Source organism: the organism of the source record quoted next, unplaced genomic scaffold (assembly GCF_019419815.1).
Source record: "Pyrus x bretschneideri cultivar Hongxiangsu unplaced genomic scaffold, Pyrus_bretschneideri_v1 Contig40, whole genome shotgun sequence".
In the NCBI taxonomy this organism is placed as follows: Eukaryota; Viridiplantae; Streptophyta; class Magnoliopsida; order Rosales; family Rosaceae; genus Pyrus; species Pyrus x bretschneideri.
In genome coordinates this window covers 1,384,552-1,406,370 of record NW_025999724.1, presented here as the reverse complement: position 1 = coordinate 1,406,370, position 21,819 = coordinate 1,384,552, and the positions used below count along the sequence as shown (strand labels likewise).

The 21,819-nt window shown below is 35.5% G+C and overlaps 2 protein-coding genes and 1 long non-coding RNA gene across 42 annotated transcripts; all 3 read right to left on the bottom strand.

Annotated features, from left to right (window-relative positions):
* Positions 1-10,457, bottom strand: LOC103964240. 40 transcript variants are annotated; one of them, XR_007251479.1, is made up of 16 exons: positions 10,293-10,456; positions 9,739-10,146; positions 9,504-9,607; positions 9,344-9,379; positions 8,885-9,020; positions 8,639-8,678; positions 8,156-8,222; positions 7,561-8,000; positions 6,970-7,086; positions 6,048-6,144; positions 4,891-4,958; positions 3,947-4,012; positions 3,222-3,347; positions 2,655-3,131; positions 2,462-2,555; positions 569-1,880 (listed from the first exon to the last, which is right to left on the bottom strand). It is a non-coding gene; the product is annotated as an uncharacterized LOC103964240 (long non-coding RNA). The 40 variants fall into 40 exon arrangements; XR_007251478.1 differs by having other exon boundaries at positions 8,892-9,020; XR_007251470.1 differs by having other exon boundaries at positions 8,190-8,222; positions 10,293-10,455.
* A 1,278-nt stretch (positions 10,458-11,735) lies between these two features.
* LOC103964238 (ORM1-like protein 2) lies at positions 11,736-14,848 on the bottom strand. The gene is made up of 3 exons (XM_009377150.3): positions 14,466-14,848; positions 13,071-13,219; positions 11,736-12,097 (listed from the first exon to the last, which is right to left on the bottom strand). Exons 1-3 carry the CDS (start codon positions 14,649-14,651, stop codon positions 11,956-11,958), a joined length of 477 nt encoding a protein of 158 aa, XP_009375425.1. The 5' UTR covers positions 14,652-14,848; the 3' UTR covers positions 11,736-11,955.
* Positions 14,849-18,356: 3,508 nt separating this feature from the next.
* LOC103964237 (protein LEAD-SENSITIVE 1-like) lies at positions 18,357-20,503 on the bottom strand. Its single transcript, XM_009377149.3, has 2 exons — positions 20,410-20,503; positions 18,357-19,042 (listed from the first exon to the last, which is right to left on the bottom strand). Exons 1-2 carry the CDS (start codon positions 20,501-20,503, stop codon positions 18,357-18,359), a joined length of 780 nt encoding a protein of 259 aa, XP_009375424.2.
* Between the last annotated feature and the right edge of the window lie 1,316 nt (positions 20,504-21,819).

Genomic DNA, 21,819 nt, shown 5'->3' with positions numbered 1-21,819 from the left:
TATGAACTTGGACAAACCATGAATAACCATATATGTTTATAATATAATAAAGCCAAAACTCTTTTCTTTGGCATTTAAATTTTATTAGACATTAGCTGCAAGTGGAAGGAAACAAACTAAAGAGAGCATGAGAAGATAAGATATTGAGGGATTCCATGGAATCTTGATGCAAATGTTTATTTATCCTAGTCATTCTTGTACCAGATTTTTGTTTTCCTGTCTTTTGACAAAGTCTGTTTGTTTGTTTCGATTAGATCTATCTCATCTGACTTGGCTCCATTGTGGATATGTCTTCCTTGACTAGATCTATTATGGTTAGGCATCATTGCCTTGTTAGATCTGTGGTGGATTCGTCCTGGTTAGCACGAGGTTGTTGTCGCTCTGTCTAGGAGTGGTGAAGTTGTTGATGGTGCTAACTTAGACTGGCCAACTTTACGTTATGGAGATGGAGCAGATTGGTGGATCTTGTCAGCTTTAGATTATACAAGCGGTGAAGCCCGCACGATGCTGCAGGTTTCAAAACTGTCTTAAACATGTAAAAAGTAGGGCTTAAATACATGAGAAAATATGTGCCAAAGAGTAGGGTTATATACATATATTACATGAGAAAATTGAGGATGCTGACATGGCATAGTTAGAGAGTGCTATTTACGTTCTTGTATTACATGACAAAACCTGGGATGGTAGTACGCCATAGCCAGAGGGTTCTATTTACTTTCACATATTACATGCCAAAAATTAAGCATGTTACTATCATCCTTGGAGATTGTTCTTCAAAAGCTATGGTCCTATCCCAGGAAGACTTTTACGTCTAAAATTGTACAAAGCTCAAAAAGCAAGGTTTGTTCCACTAAAGACACCTATATGTGTAACTCCTTACGTTAAGTGTAGCTCCAGCGGGAGCTCGGAGCTCCTGCTCGAGGGACAGGCTCCGGAACGGGGCTAGATTGCTCGAGGGAGGAAGTCTAGCATTGGGTGGCGAGGGAGCCCGAGCAAGCTCGAGCACCAGGTCCGTCGATTCGTGCCGGCCCGAGCGACCGAAGGCAATCTGACGTGGACTGACATCAGGACAACGTCTCCACGCTTTTTGAGGGCCACAGAGATAGAGCTCCAGAGATCGGCACTGCAAAGGATGGAAGGAATTAGGGTGAGATTTGATGCATGCTTGGCGGAGGAAGCCGATGGGGGAGGACAAAAGGGTTGCTGCCACGTGTAGTGACATCGTCTGGCCGTGGTTCCGTCAACCCGCTTCGGCAATCGAGTGGTTCAAGAGGCTCGCCGCCTCTAGGGTTAACGTTTGCTGGATCGTACTCAACCCCGCTCTCATTTCTTGGAATTCAAAGGAGCAAAAACAACAAAAGCCAAATCCAAATCAAAATCCAGGGAATTCAATGTGTGCTAGAGTTGGGTTTTGAGCAAAAAAAGGCCAAGAAAAAGCAGAAGCAGGTAGCAACAGCAAAAGCAGTTTCTTCAGAGGGTTTGCTTTTTGGAGGGTTGTGTTTGTTGCGAGAATTCAAGCTTATCAGCAAAGGATGTACCCCACCAAAGCCAGAGGCAAAGACAAAGGCAGCAACAGCAAATGAAATCAAAGTGGTTGTTGTTTACAGGGAAAGGTCAAGTCCAGGTGTGGATGCTACCTTCAAATTGGACAAATTTGCATTTTCACAGAATACCAATCTACAAATAAAAAAATACTATTATTTTATTGTTTATTGCCAAGGCTATTCAAGTGCAATGGTAGAGATGCAAAAAACAGTTACGGTTCATTAAGGATAGTTACTATTCACTAGGTGGATTAAATAGTGAATAGCTTGGAGGAAGGGCTCCCACGCTGGAGTTGCTCTAATGGTGTCTCCTTTTTCTTGTACGACAACGATGAACTGAAAAAAAAAAAATTAAAAATAGAATTCGATCGCTTAAGAATTTAATGAATCTAAATTGCATATGATTTGCAGGCACACAAAAATTAAAAAGTAAGATTTGTTCACATTTGGTATTAGACATCCAATTCAGTACACACCTAAAAAAAGCATAAGCAAAAAATAATCTCTCATTTCTCATTTATTTATCAAGGCATAGTAATACAATGAAACAAAAACACTTAATCATTTGTCAAACATTGGTTGAAAATTTAAACAATTGACTTATTTGTTTACATAAGCAACCCTAAATATATTTATATATTTTACTTCCTCAACATACATGATATAAGCCAAAATTCGATTACGATTCAGTGCTTAATCCAAGTTCAGGCTTTATCATCAATGTTTGTTGTTGTCAGATAAGGCTATATCAACTCAGTCATGCACTTGGTCAGTTGGTTTTGTAAACGTAAACCAATCACAACCATATATATATTATGCGATATTTATAGGATAAAGTTCCGTGTTAGAGAGACTACTCATTCAAGATGGGAAAAAATTTGTTAAGAAAATTGATTTATGAGTGTTGGGATCCATACTTTATTCACTGGGAGATTGATCTGGGTTTGCTACATCTCGTCATCGGTCTCTTCAAATGCATAGGTCTTTTCACTGTATCCACTTGTGGTATCACTTGGATCATGTAAAATGGAGAGAGATTAAAGTATCAATGCACATCTAGTAATGGAAAAAAAGGTTTATGTCAATTATTTATTTTTTATAAAGACTAACCTCTTGGGTTTTTTTGTTGGTGTAGAGGTGGAAAGAATCTTTCTGACTGGCTCCCTTTATCGTTTCTTTGAACTTGAACTGCTCTCACATGGAGATGAAGGTAGAGATTTCTTGAGTGAGAGTGGTGGTGTGGACGGTAGCATTTCATGAACCATATGTTTCTTCCTAAGGTTACTTATTGCTTCATCACCTTTGTTGTTGTTTGAAAGATGAATTCGTGCTTGATCCTCGAAAACAGTTTTGATGAGCAAGTCACTTCTACTTGTGTCATTTTTAACTTTTCCAAGTCTGAGTTGGAAAAGTTTGATTTCATCTTTTACTCGGAGCATTTGTGGTGGTAATTCCTTTTGGTCACAGAAACCTTTGTTGACTACTAATTCTTCACATGTGATTCCAAATAGTTCTTCGACTGATTTGCCTATAATGATGGCATTGGTTTCGTCATTGGCATCTTCAAGAATTAAACTAACTTTGAATCTGTGTTGAAATTGATGTGATTATTTAGAAAGAAGAATAATTAAGTTTATGCTTTATATAGTAATAGACTCAAGAGTAATTTTGTATTACCAGGCAATAGGGTTCACTTTGGGGCTTTGGTTTTAGTTGTTTGAAGCAGATTGGACATGCCTTGTACGACAAGCCGTTACTCAAATCAAATCGTGCAACTGCTGCTCTGCACATAAATGTATTGTTCTGCAATATTTGTTAAAGAATGATGAGTATAATACCATAATGGACTGTTCTACATATTAGATGAGAATTGCAATTTCTCATGTGAATGTAATTGAAACCTCAGACAACAAATAGATAGCTAGGAAGAAATAAAAACACATGGATGAATAAAACTTCTAATTTTCAAGCACACCTAATTTCTGCAAAATCTTTCCAGACATCAGTGAAAACAGAATTTCTATAATACTAATTGCATCCATACAAAAGCTGACAACCCAATGAGACAGCATTAAGTTAAAATGATTGATCTATGTCATCAATGAATCATACTTCTTAAAAAGCAAAGCAATTGAGATTGTATATTCTAATTAGTTCATTCATCAGAATATAATTAACGCAAAACAAATCAAGATTTATATTCGAATCTACCTAACAGTTTGATTGAATTGTACAAATCGATATCTGAAAGCTAATTATCAATTTGACAACAAATTTTGATCACTGGAAGAAGCCAACCATTTTCTTCTACATTGATCACTGTTGTAGTACAATGACTTTAGTTTAGTACACAAATTTAAATTGAAAACGTTAACATTCCAACTCATGTTAGGATTTCATACCTGAAGATCACCAAACGCTATCAAAATGATACACCGAAGCACACCTTCTACCAAACCTTGGATACACTGGAAAAGGAGAATTCATAAGATTTGCTATGGTACAAGATTCACAAATTTGCAATAATCAAGTAAGTATTAAAAGAATATGCAACATGCTATCCGATAATGCTTTAAAACACTAACAAACAAAACATGAGTAATGCATATATCCTATCAGTACACAAATTCTTAGATACATTTACATATCAGTATGCTTGTGAGCAAGAGAAAGGACAAAAGGAGCTCCAACAATTTCCAATGGCAAGGCGTTTAACATTCAAAATAAGAAACTCAACAAACATTGTTCCAAAAGGATGGTCATCGAGTTAGAGAATGGAAGCAGTGGAATTATTTTCATTACGTTAACATCTTTCTGAATTCCTAATTTCTTTATATCCAAACACTCTGAGTTCTGTTTTTCGTTCTTTTCAAGGTATCATGAACAATTGTGCCCCACAGCTGTTGATTACAATCTTCCTTGTCTCTATTTCTCTTGTTTCTTCATTTATCTGTCTGTAATTTTGATTGAGACTCAAAATTGCAGGTAGCTGCCCCCTTGGTCTTCTGGTTCCAAATAAATGTCTGTGCATGTTGATTTTCCAAGGGTGGAAGAGGAAATTAACAAATCTTCATATGTTTGAAGAGAAAACTACATGCATCTACACAGGTTTCTGAGCTTACCCAAGGGCCCAAATACAACATGACTAACAAACCATAAAAAACTCTGCATCATTGCCAAATTAAGTAAAATTACCAATAAAACCCTAATAATTACATATTAACTCCATTGAACCAAATCAAATGCAAGCAGCAAACATAAAGTTAAGAACAAAGCAGAAAAGCCATCCAAAAATCAAATCACGCTGCAGAATAGTTGATCAAAAGTAGGAGAGTAAGAGTAAAACCTTCAAAGCATCTGAAACTTTAGGGAAAGCACATTTCCATTGACACCAACATCTCGAGCCTTTCCAACCTGCTCCACACAAAAGCTTAATCAGAAGCAGTGATTCCAAAATCAAAAGAATATACCATGTCCAGAAATTCATAATATTTCATAAAACTTTCACACGAATAAGCGTGCTTGACACACATGCCAGAAACCTAATACTGATAAAAAGACCTTGGCACAAATTGCCAAGCTAGTAAGATAATGTGGTTCGTGAGTGGAAGTGTGTGCCATTGGGGAAACGCTCTTCTCCAACTACTCAAATCTGCTCGCTTTGAACTCTGTAGCTTTGCGTTCAGACAACACATTTCCCACACTCACCATTAGAACCGTTGCATATGAAATAAATGTAGGATTCATAAAGGTAATTAAGGTAATATTTCTGCAAAAGGTGAGCAAAAGAGATATCAACTGAAAGATGCACAACTATGATGCTAAACATTATGGTAAAAAAATCTAGATATGAATACTGCTTCCATGTCAAGTTATAAGAAACCGAAAAAGACTATTTTTCAAAATGGATTGATTATCAATATTCACCTAAGTTGCAGTCTCCTCTTTACTTTCACAATCGAAAAGGGAAACAGAGGATCCAAAAGAAGTTGATACTAAAATTAGTTTAAAAATACATTCAACCAATTGAATTATTATACAATACTAAAGTTCATAGAGTAATTCCAATACGCTTTTGCAAGTCATTAAGATTATGGAATGTAATTGTTGGTGTTATTAAGAAATATGTATAGCTTAGCCTCAAATAACACAAAAATAAGAATTGAAACAGCAAGAAACAATAGTACAGTGCTCCAACACACAAAATTCATACTAATAACAGCAGAAAAAAAAATTAAAAATCTTTTTCCAAAATATGAAGTACAATATGATGATTCAGTGCAACAACCAATTCCTCAACTCGGATACAAAATTTTCATCATTCTCTTATCTGTTTTCCTTTGTTTTGTGAGTCTTAAACTCAATTGAGATTAGACAGAAAATATAACTAAGATCCCAACCTTCTCAAAAAACTACAACTATTTTAGAAAGAGGCATACAACAGAAACCAAAGAACGGAATATGTGAGAACCGAAACGGTAAGAAGTTAAGAACACCACATACCCATTTCAAAGACCAAAATCCAGCAAAGACCAAAAAATCCTAGAAAATCAGTTTATTAGCACTCCCTGCAGTTGTCCACGGAGCACCAAAAGTTTCCCTGTAAATCCACCATCACACATTAGTTAAAAACCAAGACAAAACACAAAATTACACACGTAACAGAATTAAATAAAAGACAAATAAAAAAGCAATACTTTACGTAAAAGAATTGTCGCAGTTAACCCAATTTACAATGAAAACGTTAAGTGGACAGTTTTGTCAAAAAGATTAGATCGACACATTCCACCTAGGTAGTTCTTGTGGCTTTGGATCGACAGCGGTATTTTCATACAAAAGATTTAATAAACATCGTCCTATTTACATGCAAAAAATGACAAAAATATTGTTCTACTTAGTTACCTATCAGAAAATTATAATGATAGTGAAAATGCTTATGCTATTCGGTAATATGCCAGCTTGAAATCGTTGTGAGAACAAAATCCTTCAAAAACTGATAGGTAACTTTGGCAAATATTTGACAACATATTACACACCAACAATAAAAGGATTTCCATCCTTGTGAGAAAAAAAAAAATACTTCAAAAACTTGTATTGTTCATATCACTATAATTTTATACCTAATGGCATATAGTTTGAAGAAACCGATGACATTTCTCCAAAGTATTTTGAACCAAGAAATGAGAATGACAAATAAGTGCTCCGATGAGCGAGTTTATATGACTATTGAAATTTTGGATTGAAAGAAATACAATACTTGCATAGAGAAGAGGGTCCATCTCAAACACTCCATATGCAATGGATGAGAAACTAAGAAAGTAGCAAAAGAACAATTAAATGGCATGAACTCTATGCTAAATCGACACATAACCGAACCCATTTGAGTCTTACCTCGCAATCATTCACGCAAGTAACTACCACGCACCTTAAGTTTTGCTGCATAAACCTTGCAAGCAACCTAAATGGAGTGGTCTGCTCTTCCAAAGTGTTGACATAAGGTTCTTCGTCAGAAGCAAATGTACCCAACATTTACTCTGATCAACTGACACATAAGAAAGTAAAAAAAATTGGTATAACGGTTAGCATAGTACTTACATAGAGAAAAATGGTCCATCTTGAACACTTCATAAACAGTGGATGAGAAACTAAGAAAATAGCAAAAGAAAAATTAAATGGCATGAACTCTATGTTGAATGAACACATAACCGAACTCATTTTAATCTTACCTCGCGATCGTTTGACCAAATAATTACCAGATTTCCACGGATAAATCAAATATATAATTATTACCATCATGCACTACCATTCCAAATGACCATATCAAGAGAAGGGAAGGGAAGGGAACATTGTGAGGTGAAAAATATAGCTAAGGGTAGAGTAGAATTAACCATTTTGATGTTCCTGTTAATTATGTCTAAAAGAATGTCCATATCCAGTGTATTATTTCTAATAATTGACACAATAGAAATAAATATACAGCCATGTTCATGTAATTCGAAGAGGAACAACCATATACCTGAGTTTTTTCAAATGATGGATCACCCACTCCCCAAATCCCCTGAACATAAAATTCTCATATGCTCGTTTGTTCCTTGTTGTGCCTTGCTCCCATTCGGGTCCTTCTCTTTCTACTAGTTGGAGACTTTGATTCAAGTAAAATCAAGCATTCAAACAACTCATCTTTCACTTGATTGATTGGTACCAGATGAAGGCCATTAATACTCCTTTGTAATTTATTTAACAAAAATATTAAAAACGCTTGAATGAATTTAACAAATCTATGAGCAGCAGTATGTTATTAATTAGTACTATTGACAAATATATACCTGCTGCTTATCCAAGAGATAATTCAATGTCGAAGTGAAATCAATATTCATATGAACTAATTTAAATAAGTGCAAGCATTCATAGCTCAATTGAATTTCCGGCATAATTTTCTTGCCAAAAAACCTTGACCTACAAAACCAAATTACCTTCATCAACAAAAATGAATCAATTTAAGAAAGAAAATACAATGTAGAAAAATAGCCATTCAATTCAACTGTATTTAGATTATACCAAGGTCCATTCAAACAACCATAAAGACAAAATTGGAAAATTGAACAACCAACTTTTTTCAAAAACCATTGGTTACACCCTTCTAACCTCCTTGATTGATCCAGTAAGAACCAAATTAATCTGAAATGAAAAGAAATCCTATTAATTAAATCAATCCAGAATGTAAAACCAATACAGAACAATAGAGAAAAACCAAGAACAAAAACTCCCTAAAACAACGAAAACCTCGCTCTCTATCAACTAATCAATAGTCTGAACCGTGAAAAAAAAAATTTGATTTCAAAGCCTCCTTTACCAACTTAATGACGTATAAAATCATTAATTCCAAAATAAGCCAACTTTCAAAAACCCAAACACGATATCACATTGCAAAAAAACCTTAAACCCTTTACTACAACAAACCTCAAAATACCCAATAACTGTTTCGGATGGCACACACCAATTTTTATCATGAGAAAAAAGCAACCCCAAACCCAAATTAAGCATTTCATAAATCCTGTATAGTGAAAAGAATTTTTTTTTAAAGGGAAGCTCACCAGTGCTGTCATAGGGCTTGAGCAGAGAGCGGTTCCAAAACTGCAAACAAAAGCCCCCAAAAGCAAAATCAAAACGAAACACCCACATACACAGTCGGAGGCTACAAATTAAAAACAAAAAGAAAATTTGAACTGAAAACCCATTTGTAAATCCAAAGAATGTCCAGATCCAATGCATTCTTCCGAATAATTGATACAAAAGAAATAAATATACAGCCATGTTCATGTAATTCGAACAGGAAAAACCATATACTTGAGTTTTTTTCAGATGATTGGTCACCCTCTCCCCAAATCCCCTGAACATAAAATTCTCATGCGCTCGTTTGTTCCATTTTGTGGCTTGCTCCCATTCGGATCCTTCTCTTTCTCCTAGTTGGAGACTCTAATTCAAGTAAAATCAAACATTCAAACAACTCATCTCTCACTTGATTGATTGCTACCAAATGAGGGCCATTAATACTTATTTGTAATTTAATTATCAAAAAAATTAAAAACGCTTGAATGTATTTAACAAATAGGTGAGCAGCAGTATGTAATTAATTAGTACTCTTGACAAATATATACCTGCTGCTTATCTAAGATATGATTCAATGTCGAATCGAAATCAATATTCACATGAACTAATTTAAACAACAAAAATAACAAACTGAATCATTTACCCAAGATATAAATTAACATCACCAAGTCGCCTAAATTAAAACTTACATTGGTGAAATATACAACCCAATGGCAAAGTATTCCCTGCAGTTAATTCAAACGACATTGACAAAAAATTCCCAAAAAATCAATATTCTTACAACCACTTCTATCATATTTTATAAACACACAAAACTCATCAAACAAAAAGACGGGTTAAGAAAAATACCCACTAATCTCATGAATCTGCTCCAGAATGATTTCTCCAAGCACCGTAGTAGCAACAAATGGCTCCACACTGCGTGCTTCATGGCTCGAAGTAGCAACAAAAACCTACAAAAAAGTTGTACAAGGCAATTAACAGCTAAAAATATTAAAATAAATAAATCAGAGAATTACCATATCCAATTTTCAATCACTTAAAATTAGATTGAGAGAAAGTATACTGTTGAGAAAAGACTGACCAGGAAACCCAAGCTTTTCAGGGTAACATTTTCTTCGAATTAAACTGAAAATTTGAAGAAGCTTATATTGCTTCGGTGGCTTTTCAGCAAGAAGACGGGGAGGTCGGATAGCGACAACGGACGACGTTTGAGAGCGAAAGAAAGCTAGCTTGGACAACGACAGAAGGCGAGAGTCGTGACATAAAGCGACAGAGAGAAGCGAAAGGAAAAGAAAAATGGAAAAGAAGTGGAAGCATAAGCTCCAACGTTGATCGAAATTCAATTAAAACAAAAGGTGAGTGAAATCTGTGGAGGCCAGGGTTCCAGGCTTGAGAGAGAGCTTGAGAAATCTGTGGAAGCAAATGGAAGAGCTCTGCTTTTCCACCTTTCTTCCTCTCCCAAATGACTGACGCGCGTAAATTCAGCCTCCTTCCCTTGCCAACACACGTCAAAAACAAGATCAGATCAAACAACCACACACAAAACACCCAAAAAAAAAAAAAAATTACCCAAAACAATTTGGAAACTTTCTTCTTAACCGAACAGAAGATCAAGAAGTAAATGAAGCAAAGCACCTGAAACGCTGTGAACGGTTTCTGGAAAACGGCCAAAAAAAAAAAAAAAAAAACAGAGGAACTAAGTTTTGGAGATTCATTGTTTGAACTTGTTGGATTCAATATTAATGGTGTTTTTGAGATCATTTGGACTCGCAATGTTTTTCTTTATAGCGTCCAAAGAGAAGCATGGCGTTTTCCTTTTTCACGACTAATTATTTGAAGAGTTTTTATCTCCGCATGTTCTTACAACATTTATATTTATTATTTTGTATTTTCAGATTTTTTTTCTTGCAAGTATTTTCCCTTGAGATCATAATCTTCATATGATTGTAATATTTTTCCCTTGTCATAATGAGACATGTCGTTTCCTTGAAACAAAATTATTTTATTTTTAACATTTGCATCAATTAAAATGTCATTGGATTAGATTTAATGTAAGATCATACTTCGAATATTTTGATTAGTATTTAGTAAATTTACTATAGTTTGACAAAAATAAAAAATAAAAAAATAGTTTTTGCATTATGAAAAACTGATCAAATGTCACTTAGCACTACATTCTAATGATATTTTTCTTCACTTATAAGTGAGAGTTCTTAGATTGGATTCTCGCCAAAGACAAATTTGAACAACACTATTGCTAGACTATTGTGAGGCTTAGGCTACGATCCCACCTCATTAGTGTAGATAAAAGTGAGTTAACATTATGATAGAATAAGAATTTGATCCCCTTCAATTTAACCAAAACAAAGAAAATGAAACAACTTCCCATTAGCAACACTAGTGCTTATTTTACCATTCAAAACGGTCTCCCATTTCTGTTTACTAGCTTAGCTAGTAAAGAAAAATCTACGACCCCGTACTGTTATATAGTATTACTAATCCACATATTATGAGTTTAGACGCTGATACTGGGCAACCAAATTATCTCTCATTGGTGCCGCCATCTGTGATTGATTTTTCTTTCTGGGTCACTAAACCCTTTTTTTTCTGGGTCACTGAACCCTTTTAAGGACCATAAAATACTCAAGACTCCATAACTCGAGACAGAAGGAAAGTAACCCACATGGGGTATTCACGTGAGTCTTGAGAAATTCACCTTAGACTAAAGAAAATCCGACGTGCCAAGTACATATTTCCACTGATTTTCCAAGATATACTGTATAAGTTTAGATGTTTAAATTTTCACTCGATTTTTCTCGAGCGTCTGTATGCACTTGACACATATTTGACCACTAAATTTGATACAACAGCATATTGCATTTAGTGATTCATCTCCATGTCACTACAGTACATCAGTAACCAACCCTAGAGGCTGTCAAAGTTTCAACGAAGTTATCGAGGTCATGTCGTCGATAACTGAATCTTTATCCACATGTTTTTCTCTGTTTCAGGCATAAAACTGTTTTCAGGGTGGAAAAATGATCAAGTAGAAATATGTGATATACTCATACAGCCCGGTGACTCTCCACGAACATAAAATTTCTCTACTGTACAAAGATAATACAATTATTCTTTCATCATCTGGGAGGCACCTTGAAAAGCCGTAAGCACAAAGAAAAAACATTATATTTTCTAATATACCTCCAGTTCCAACTTCTATACAACGATGTAGCTCTTCATCCGAATAAGATAATGATGTTCTGACTTTTGAACATGTCAACCCAAATGTAAGCGCAACTCACTTATCTTCTCCATTGATTCCAAAGATCCGGACTTTGTGCATGTTGGGGAATTTTGCAATGACGAGCACGATGACTGCAAGACTGTTGAAAAACAGCATCGGATGCTGGTAGTCGGTTGTGTGCGAGGCTATCAAGTACCTGGCAGGAAAGAAGGAAGACAAAAATGTGAACTAACATGATTTTTTGTTCGAACCAACCTTTCAATACATAATCCTAGAGTAAAATTATAATCCTTAGGACTGGTATCTGTCAGCAGGTTCATACAAATCCTATCACAATCAGAGCTTCAGAAATTTCTATTTATTTCCAATGCCTTGGTAATAACATATTAAACAAAAACATGGGCAATGCTTCTGACCAAGACTGAGCAACTGACTCCCAAAACTACCAAGATCTCCAGCTGCACCAAGACAAATTCTCACTCCTGGTATACGGGGTTGGGGGTCTACAAACGCTATCCTTGTAAGTTGGGAAGCCAATCAAGCACATTCTAGTAGTAGGTAAATCCAACACATCTCAAAGCCATACCAAATGTTGATGTGATCAACAAGATTATGTGAATTATTTGATGGTGAAAACAGGCCCTAAGCTCATACTGAAGTTCTGGTAAAAATCTAGACTGAACTGTTGGTGGAGTGTTATAAACTGAAAATACTCAACCAAATCAATAAACAGATTGTGCTCAGGGTAATTCCAAAGAGCCAATAGACCAGAACCAGAAATTCTTAATATTCTAAATGTACTATCACAAGTTTTCACAAATTTTTCATTTTTTTTAACTTCTAAGTGCTAACTAAGGAATGAAGTAACCGGGCGTCCTCTTTATGTCCTCTTTATTGTAGTTGGCCATCTGAAGGAGTCTGGTACAGAGTTGCAACCCATGTACAGACTTAGCTTTAAATTGGACCCGTAAATTTTGGTATAGTATGTTTGGGACAGTTCAACAAATGTGTATGTGCAACAAACACATGGTTGGAAAGGTTTGAACGGGCTTCTGGAGTTGGGCGGGTTAATTTAAATAAAATCTTGAAAAGCCAAAAGGTTCAACAATATTTAAATTTAGTGCAAAGAACTGAAAAATGCTAATCTTACAGCAAAAAAATCAACTTACAGCACCACAGGAACAACGGTTAAGAACTTCCTGTTGCGAGTGAGCTGCTTTCCACCATCCATCTGCTCCCACCATGTCAGTCCATTGTAGATCCCCTGGTCTTCAGCAAAGGGAGTTCCTTTCTTCCAATGGAAGAAGTGATATGTGATCTGAAGAAGAATCAGACTCTTCAAATACGGTACACGGAAATGTGAATGAGACTAACCTAGAGTTAAGAGGTCAGACTAACAAAGCAGAAGACTGAACACAATGCTTAGAAATTATAAATCAAAATGTTATTTGGCCCAAAGCCTTAGATAAATGGATAATTCAGGATAGAATGTCAAATGATTAAACAGAGGAGTCAGAAACATCATACCAAAACTAGAGAACAAAAAGAGACCTCAAAGTTGTTTCCAACAAAGTCTACAATTCTAAAAATACAACTACCAGTTATGTGCATTAATTGGATATGAACCGTTATGAGTTATAACTATAGCACCACAAAATTGGAGAATTTTCTATTTCCATGCAATCTATGGGGACATATCTAACTCTTTTTCCTGAACTCCCAAGTTCAGAAAAGAGGACATAATGAGTACTGTTGAAAATAGAACAAAGAATGGGTTTCGTTATGAATTACAATGCCAATCACCCCAAGTTGTGAACAAAGTGTATGGACAAGAAAATATATTGACAGGGCACACAACTAGGCGAAGTTTGGAATCCTTTCATGCCACTGTCTTCCAAAACTTAACAACTGACCGACCTCAAAACATTGCTTAGTTCAGTTAAGGTAATATTTGCGTCTCTAAACCAAAATGAAATTGTAATATTCAAATGTTATCTATCTACTTTCTTTAAGATTATAGTAGCAACCAAGTTAAATAGTGAATTATTATATCCACGCCATAAGGCTTCACATGATTAACCTCGTTTTCTAAGCTAAACCAACGACGACTCCAACATCCAGCTCATACCCTCTATTACAGGATTGAAGCAAATCCTATCTTAAATCAAGAAATTCACTAACTAGGTCCTCTCCCTCTACAGAATATCTCACATGAACTGATAACTACATGAAACGCCCCAATTAAACATCGAAATATATAACCCGTGTAGAATTATGAAAGCTGCACCCAATCACAAATGTGGAAACACAAAGTATCATCATTATGCTGAATAATTACAACATGGGTTTCATACTTTCGTACAAAATTCAACTAAATGCAATTACTTGAATGAATAAGCATCAAATCCAACAGCCTCTAATCAACAAACATAAAATATTCCACAAACCCAATTGAAAACAACACCAATCAATCAAACCCAGAAAGACAAACGAGCAAAAACCACACCTGCACACCAAAAATCACATGGAGAGAGAGAGAGAGAGAGAGAGAGAGAGAGAGATACCGCAAAATGAGAGAGATTGACTATGGTCCAAGCCATGCCAGGAGAGCAGCCAAAGATTGAGAGCACGAGAAGCCAAGAGAAGAAGAGGATGAGGATATAGGTGGTCCAAACACCAGGGTACATGAACCACTCTGTGTTCCTATTCAGATCCGCAGGTGGCGCAGCTTTCACATACAGACTCGCCATCCAAAATTTCGGATTCTGGGTTTTGATTCGGCGACCCTTTTGGAAGAAAACTTGAGGAATTTGGTGGGTTTTGATTTGGGGATAAGCTGGATTTGAATCTGCGTATTGGATTGAAATTTGGTCGTTTTTTGGGTGCTTGATGGTTTCGAAAATCCAAAACCCGAAAACCAGAGCACTTCTGATTTGCTTTTTATTGACGGAGGATTATTACAAAATAGAGGGGAAATACTGATATTTACAGGGCTAAACGACGCCGTTCCGGTAAATCTCATAAGGCAGCTACTAAATTTTTGTGCTTGATAAGAAGAAAATATTTATTTTTTGGGATCCTGTTTTAAATTTGTTTACTAGTCAAGTTTATTTATTTTGAATTTACAGATTTCTTTACTAAATTAGATCTTGTATTTTTAGTAGGCTCGAGATGAAAAAATCATTGAATTTTTTTAGGGAATTGTATTAGCACTCTAAAAATCTTATTTGACAGTCCAAATTTTCTATAATTAGAAAGAAAATTTTTTTAGGGAATTGTATTAGCACTCTAAAAATCTTATTTGACAGTCCAAATTTTCTATAATTAGAAAGAAAAATATACTTGTGAAGAGTGTAGAATGAGATTTTTGAAGTACTAATAACAATTCTCTTTTTTTATTGTGGATTTGGTTCTTTACTTACTAATGGCTGCCATGGTAAATTTTTTGTAAATTCCAAAAAAATATCAGAACACAATAGCGCTCAATTGTTAATAGAACGCTAATCACTACACAACGTATTTTCACGATTCAAACTGTCTAATTTTAGATAATAGCATTTAAAAAAAAAAATCACTAAGTTACAGTTAAACTATTGAACAATAATTTTGATGCAACAATGAAATATTAATGATATCCCTCGGCTCCTCAAATCAAGAATACACTAATGAAAGAAACGGTAAGCCAAGCCAACCATAATCACCATACATATTCCAGATCAATACACTTAAAAACGGGTGAGGATCCTCGCCAGATCCTCAAATCACATTCGTTTATTGTACAAGGTGCGGTCAGAAATCATTGTAAATTTTTTTTATTTAAATTTGAATATAAACAGTATCTGATGAAAACTAACTGCACAATGTATAATAAACGAATATAATTAGAAGATTTCCAGGATTCTCACAAAAAGAATCCAACGCTGTCCTTGAAAATTTCAAGGACCCCTATAACTTTCACAATCCGAAGAGTTTGTTGGAAGTTGGCTAATGTGAAGTCTGTGTCACAATCAAATCATGAAAGTGTTGTCCAAATAATATTAATAATTGATAAAGACAAGGGCCAAGGCCCATCTCAAGCCTATTAACTAGGGTTTGATTCAAAGTGGATATTAGGCATAGGTCGGTTGTGGTTGGCTCAACCTTTTGTGTATGGAGTTCATAATTTTCTTTTTACTTTTTTGCTTGGCAAGTATACAGTTTAGCTTCATGCCCAGGTACAGACTATTAACAAGTACATGGTATTACCAACCAAAGTGCAGCCCAAGGTGAAGGACCATTTCAAATTTTCAACCAAAGACACCTAACAAGTTGACAAGTAGGGATGTCAAGTTTTCTTCTGTCCTGGCTATCTCCGTGAACTCGGCTATTAGGGTGGAGGTGGAATGCTCCCGTCTTCACCAATATGGTCATTAAGTACGTAGTATTACAAACCAAAATGTATTTCAGGTTTAAGGCTATTCAACCAAGTAGATACAAAACTCTTTAACATGAAGAGAAAAACTTGAGTATGAACAGTCTAACCAGTCGAGTCAAATGGCCAGTGCAATCCTCCCATCAGCCCATGTGTTGTAGATACAACTCTCATTGCACGTGCCGCACATTTCCACCCATTATCAATTGGGCAATTCAGGCATGATTCATGACCAATTGACTGACCAAAATGACGTACCAAAGTTATTCACATAATGTAAGAAACAAGACATAAGTAGCAAATCTCCAAGTTTGTTTAACAAGTTACTAGAAAAATTATGTGAAATATTGGCAATCTCCTCAATGACTTTGACAAGTACAACATTTCAGCCGGTTTGTTATACTTTAGTTTTGAATTTTCGTTCATCGTGTCTCTTGGAATTGATTTGTGAGTTGACCTTTAGAATTGATCTGTGAGTTGACCTTTCCATTGACTACTATTTCTTAGGAAACTGATGTTTCGTCCACCTCTCTTTATTTCTATCCCTTGATTATCCTTTGTTTTTGTTTAATTCAAAGGCCAAAAAGAAAAAGAGGTGTGCAGCATGAGAAAAGAGATGTGCGGAAATCACTTCCCTTCCAGTACAAAGTTTTCCACAGTATCAAGTTAAGGTGAATAAAAGTTACCAATTGGTTATTTCATTGCAGGTGCTACATTCAATAAAAGCATAAATAGAGTAGTGGGAACTTCTCTTGCTGGATCACTTGGCTTGGGTGTTCACTGGAGTTCTTGTAAGGCAGGAGAAAACTTTGAGCCCATAATTATTGGAACCTCAATTTTCCTCCTAGATGTGAGCATTGTTGTTCTAAATTTCGGATTCATAATCATTTCGTTAGTGTTTCTCTTAAGCTTAATCAGCATTTTAAAACAATACTTGGTGTTCATTTTGCAGCTTCAGCAACAATCTTTTCTCGGTTCATCCTATCAGTCAAATCACGATTAGATTATGGTGCTCTCATCTTCATCCTCACCTTCAGCTTAGTTTCGATTTCCGAGTATCGCGTGGAAGAGTTGTCAGAGTTAGCTTACCATAGATTATTCACCGTTGGCATTGGGACCTCAATTTGCATTCTAATAAGCATGCTCTTTTATCCCAACTGGGCTGGTCAACAGCTCCACTGTTTGATTTATAGTAACCTGGAGAAACTGGCTGATTCCTTGGATGGTATATATCTCTCATTACAATACTTAGATGACATGTTTCAACTGCTTCTAGAAAGGCTAAAAACATCTTCTACCAACTAAAAAGGTTTCTGACAGCATTTGGTAGAAAAACTTAATAGCGCTTTTGGTCATAGAAGCGTTTTACGGACAAGCACCTGCTGAATTCTTCTTAAAGAAGCACTCCCAAGTGCTTTCACAAATAGTATTTGGATTTACGGAAGCAGTTCCAAACGAGCCCTTACTATCATTTTCATTTGTATTAGTAATGACAATATTTAGCAAGATATATGTTGGAGTACTTCAAAGAGAATGAAGATGTGACTGAAGACAATTGTTCTACTAAGCAAATCAAATGGCATAAATTTGTGCGCGATTCGAAGGCAACAGAATACAAGTCTGTATTCGTATATGCACAGTTCCGCTTCTGTCAAATTTGTATGTACAGAAAACAAGTTTGTATGAACAGTTGAGTTTGCAATTTACCAACAATGCGCACCTAATTTGAAACATCCTCAATTTGGTTGAAATTTATTTTCTAACTTTCTTTTCCGATTTAAAAATACCACGGAAGGAAGAGTGCAAGATGACTATTTTGAAGTGAAAAATTGGAAAGAACCAACGATTATGAACACCAGATAAGTACTGCTTTCATTCCTTCCTTGCATGAATTAGAAAACACGATTATGTGACAGTTACAAATGAGTAGTAAAACCCACATTAGTACTTCAGTCATTAACGTCGAGAATGCTTATTCAACACTGACTATCACTCTATACATGCAATTCCACGGCACTTGACTTGCTCAAGAACCATGTTCACATTACCCAGTAATTTGTGTAATAAGGGAATCGGAATCATCGTCCTCAGTTATTTCCTCCTCATGGTCGCTGCCCCAACCCAAGTTCACGGCCAAATCCTCCACGGCCACCTTGATCACATCAGTTCGAACACCAATGTCAGTTGCATACCTGCTCATACAGTACATCCCAGCAGTTACGGTAGCTACACCAACCGAGCTGGGCATCAACAACTTCAGAGGAGAAGAAAGAATGGCTGCCAATGGGGCGCCAATAACAGAAGAAGCTTGACCACTTCTTCCCACGCCTTCCTTGTCTATTATCAAGAGACCGGTTTTGCAATACATAGCAAAGTCCTCGCAGTTGTTTTGAAATATATCGTAGTTGCCAAATCCATTTTGAAGAAGATACATCGCGCGGTGGACAACCGTTTCTGATGGGTCGGATGCTGCAGTTGTGCATGTGCCACCCCGTACTTTTGCAAGGAAAACCGAAGGGCTAACCCCATATTCGAAGCAGTAAAGGGATCCATTTTTGAGGAAGCAGTCCAGGCATGAGAGGACAACGCCACTGTTGGGTTGCCGAAATCCACAGTCAGGAGTGGTGGAACAGGACATTGAATCATAAACATCAGATGATGATTCAGTGCTTGAGTTCAAGTTTCTCTTGGGTCTAAAATGGACCACCTTGCTTCCGCCCAGATAAATACCTGTGTGATATGATATTCAATACAGCTCTTGATTAAACTCATCCAAACATAATAGTAACGAAAATGCTTAGTTCATAAAAATAAGTTCAAATGAACTAAAGCACTGGATGATTTATTTGAGCTACAGATTTGACATTAGAAAAATCGTACTATATTAGACAGAATGAACACAATTGAAAATTGAAATAGGAAGAACAAAATCAGGTTAAATAAGATGATGACGATGATGATGAAGATGAGAGAAAATTTTACGTTGAAATAGGAACCATATTCTTCTACCTTCTGTTACATAGGTCAAATCAAACCTCCTAAATGTGAAACTCACGTCAGAGATGTAGACACATTCTGCATACAATATGTCCAAGTACATTTTGCAAATCCGCAGTATATGTAATTCGTGAAGAGGCATCGTAGTTAATTCAGAAGAATTAATGTGCTATTCTGCTACCTAGCGATCGGGGAACCTGAATGACAACATTTATTTGAGAATTCTGTTTTCGAGTCCAAGTTGCGAATGAATATGTTAGCCAGCAAAGGTTAACAGGCTATGAACAACAGGAAAAAAGGAAGGAGAAACACATTCTAATCCCTGAAAAGGAAAGAAACAAATAGTTCTGTCGATTTATATATTTCTTTGTTGAACCACTCAATTACAAACCATTCAACAAACAATCTTTGAAACAACAGTTGGTGCTTAGAAACCTCTGAAAAGCAAATCCAGTGAACAAACAAGACGACGACAACAACAAAGCATTATCCCACTAAATAAGATCAGTTTTATGAATCTTAGAATGTCACTGCAGACTGTTTTGCGCCAAATCTTCCGATAGCTCTAATCCATGAACAAACAAGGTTAAAGAAAAATTTAAAAAGAAAAAGAAGGGAACTTTGAAGAAATTACTAAGTCAGCTTTCATCATCATGCCGAAACCAATCAGTAGCAGTCAAGGGTAGAAAATTCAATCACATCACATCACAAAACGATTATCCGATTGCATCGATTTGAAGAAATTACTACCATCTAAACAGTAACAAGTTTTCATTTTTTATTTACACTGTCAATAAGTCAACAACTATTTGTTTTTTGGACTGGTGGGAGGGATTAATCAAGGAATCCACAACCATAAACTTGCAAGCAAAGAAACTTAAAATTCAATGAAAAAAGATGCAATAATTCAACTGACAATTGAACCCCGAAAGTAGAATTAAACAAACAAATGAAAGAAATGCCAAAAACCCAGAAATCCCATCACTCCATGAACCCACATTAAGTAATCCTTCAAAAAGCATATATATATATATATATATACACACACACCTAGGAATAAAATTAAAATAAAATAACAAAACGAGAGAGAGGGAGAGAACCGTGGTGAGAGTAGGCAAAGACGGCTCTGTAGGTGTAGATGTGGTCTCCTAGCTTGATCTCATTTCTCTCCACTCTGTTCGTCAGCAGACCCATCTCTCTCTTACTCCTCACTTTCTCTCTCTAGACTGCGTCTTCATCTGGTCTTCTGTAATTACACCATAAGCAAAAGCAAACCGCTTGCGTCTATAAAAAAAATGTAGATAGACAGACTGACTGGATTGACGCATAAATGCTAAACGATGAGAATCTAAATAAAAATAAAATTAAAATTAAGGGGTGCGGCAGAAAAGGATTGGCTCACCAAAGCAGTGGTTAAACGACCTTTTTACCAAAATTTATACAACATCAATATAACACATTTTTGGATTTTAATTTTCTGGATCATGAATAATCATGACCAACTTTGATAATGAATTTGAGATGAAGGATTGTATTTTTCTCAAATGATAAATTTTGTTAAAGTAGATGTTAAATTAATTATCGATATAATTCGAACTCATACCATGATACAAGCATTCTTTTTCACCATTGTGATAAACGATCACCTAGAATTTGAGATGGAGGATGATGACCCCCTTTTTATTTCCTTCTCTTAGTATTCGTGTGTTAGGAGTTGGGTCTTTTGGGTCTTTGGGTCTTTAGAGAAACAAGTGGAAATTGCAATAGAATAAAAAAAGGACTTTGTGGTGGCTCCACTTCATAATTTTTTTCTTGTCATTCTCATTTTCTTTTATCACCTATCACCAATCAAATTCTTATAGTTTGGTGATTTTTTTATTTTATTTTTTGGTGTGACAGTCACATTGTTACATGTTATTATGGCTCCACTTACGTGTAAAAATCACTTTCCTATGTATATAATTATTTAAGTTGAATTTCCATTATCTTATCATAGTGTAATCGTCGAATTCAAATCTTCTATATTCATTTGTATGGGATTTCTCTTTAACTTTCATCATTGACTGACACGTGTTAATAAACTTAATCTTTTCTAACTTTGTTGTCATAACTTTGTTGTCACTTAATAACAAAGACCACAAAACAGTACACACAAAATAAAAACAAAGCATTTCATCTCATAACGGTCAGACTCAATAGTTTCTCATGTTTTTATTTTGTTCCAACGCAATTTACGGGAAAAAAGCAAAGAATGTCGAATGCTTTGGATTCTTTGCCACGGTTCCACGTTGTACGTGTTTCACATTCATGATTTGATTTTGCCACTTGGCTTTCTTTTGTTTTCTCTTTTCCCATATTTTCCCCTTTTTTTTTTCCTTTTCTCATTTGCTACTTGACAACCTTAAATTAAAAAGAAAATACAATGTATTTAAAAAGATTAAATGCATTGTGATATTACAATTTTTAAATGAATCAAATCATGAATTTATTTTATTTATTTCCATGCAAAT

Coding starts and splice junctions, on each gene's coding strand:
- LOC103964237 (XM_009377149.3), bottom strand. CDS start 20,503: ATGGGTCTGCTGACGAACAGAGTGGAGAGAAATGAGATCAAGCTAGGA. Junction 19,043..20,409: donor CTTTGCCTACTCTCACCACG/GTTCTCTCCCTC, acceptor CATATCACACAG/GTATTTATCTGGGCGGAAGC.
- LOC103964238 (XM_009377150.3), bottom strand. CDS start 14,651: ATGGCGAGTCTGTATGTGAAAGCTGCGCCACCTGCGGATCTGAATAGG. Junction 13,220..14,465: donor TCAATCTCTCTCATTTTGCG/GTATCTCTCTCT, acceptor ATTCTTCTTCAG/ATCACATATCACTTCTTCCA. Junction 12,098..13,070: donor ACCGTTGTTCCTGTGGTGCT/GTAAGTTGATTT, acceptor CTTTCCTGCCAG/GTACTTGATAGCCTCGCACA.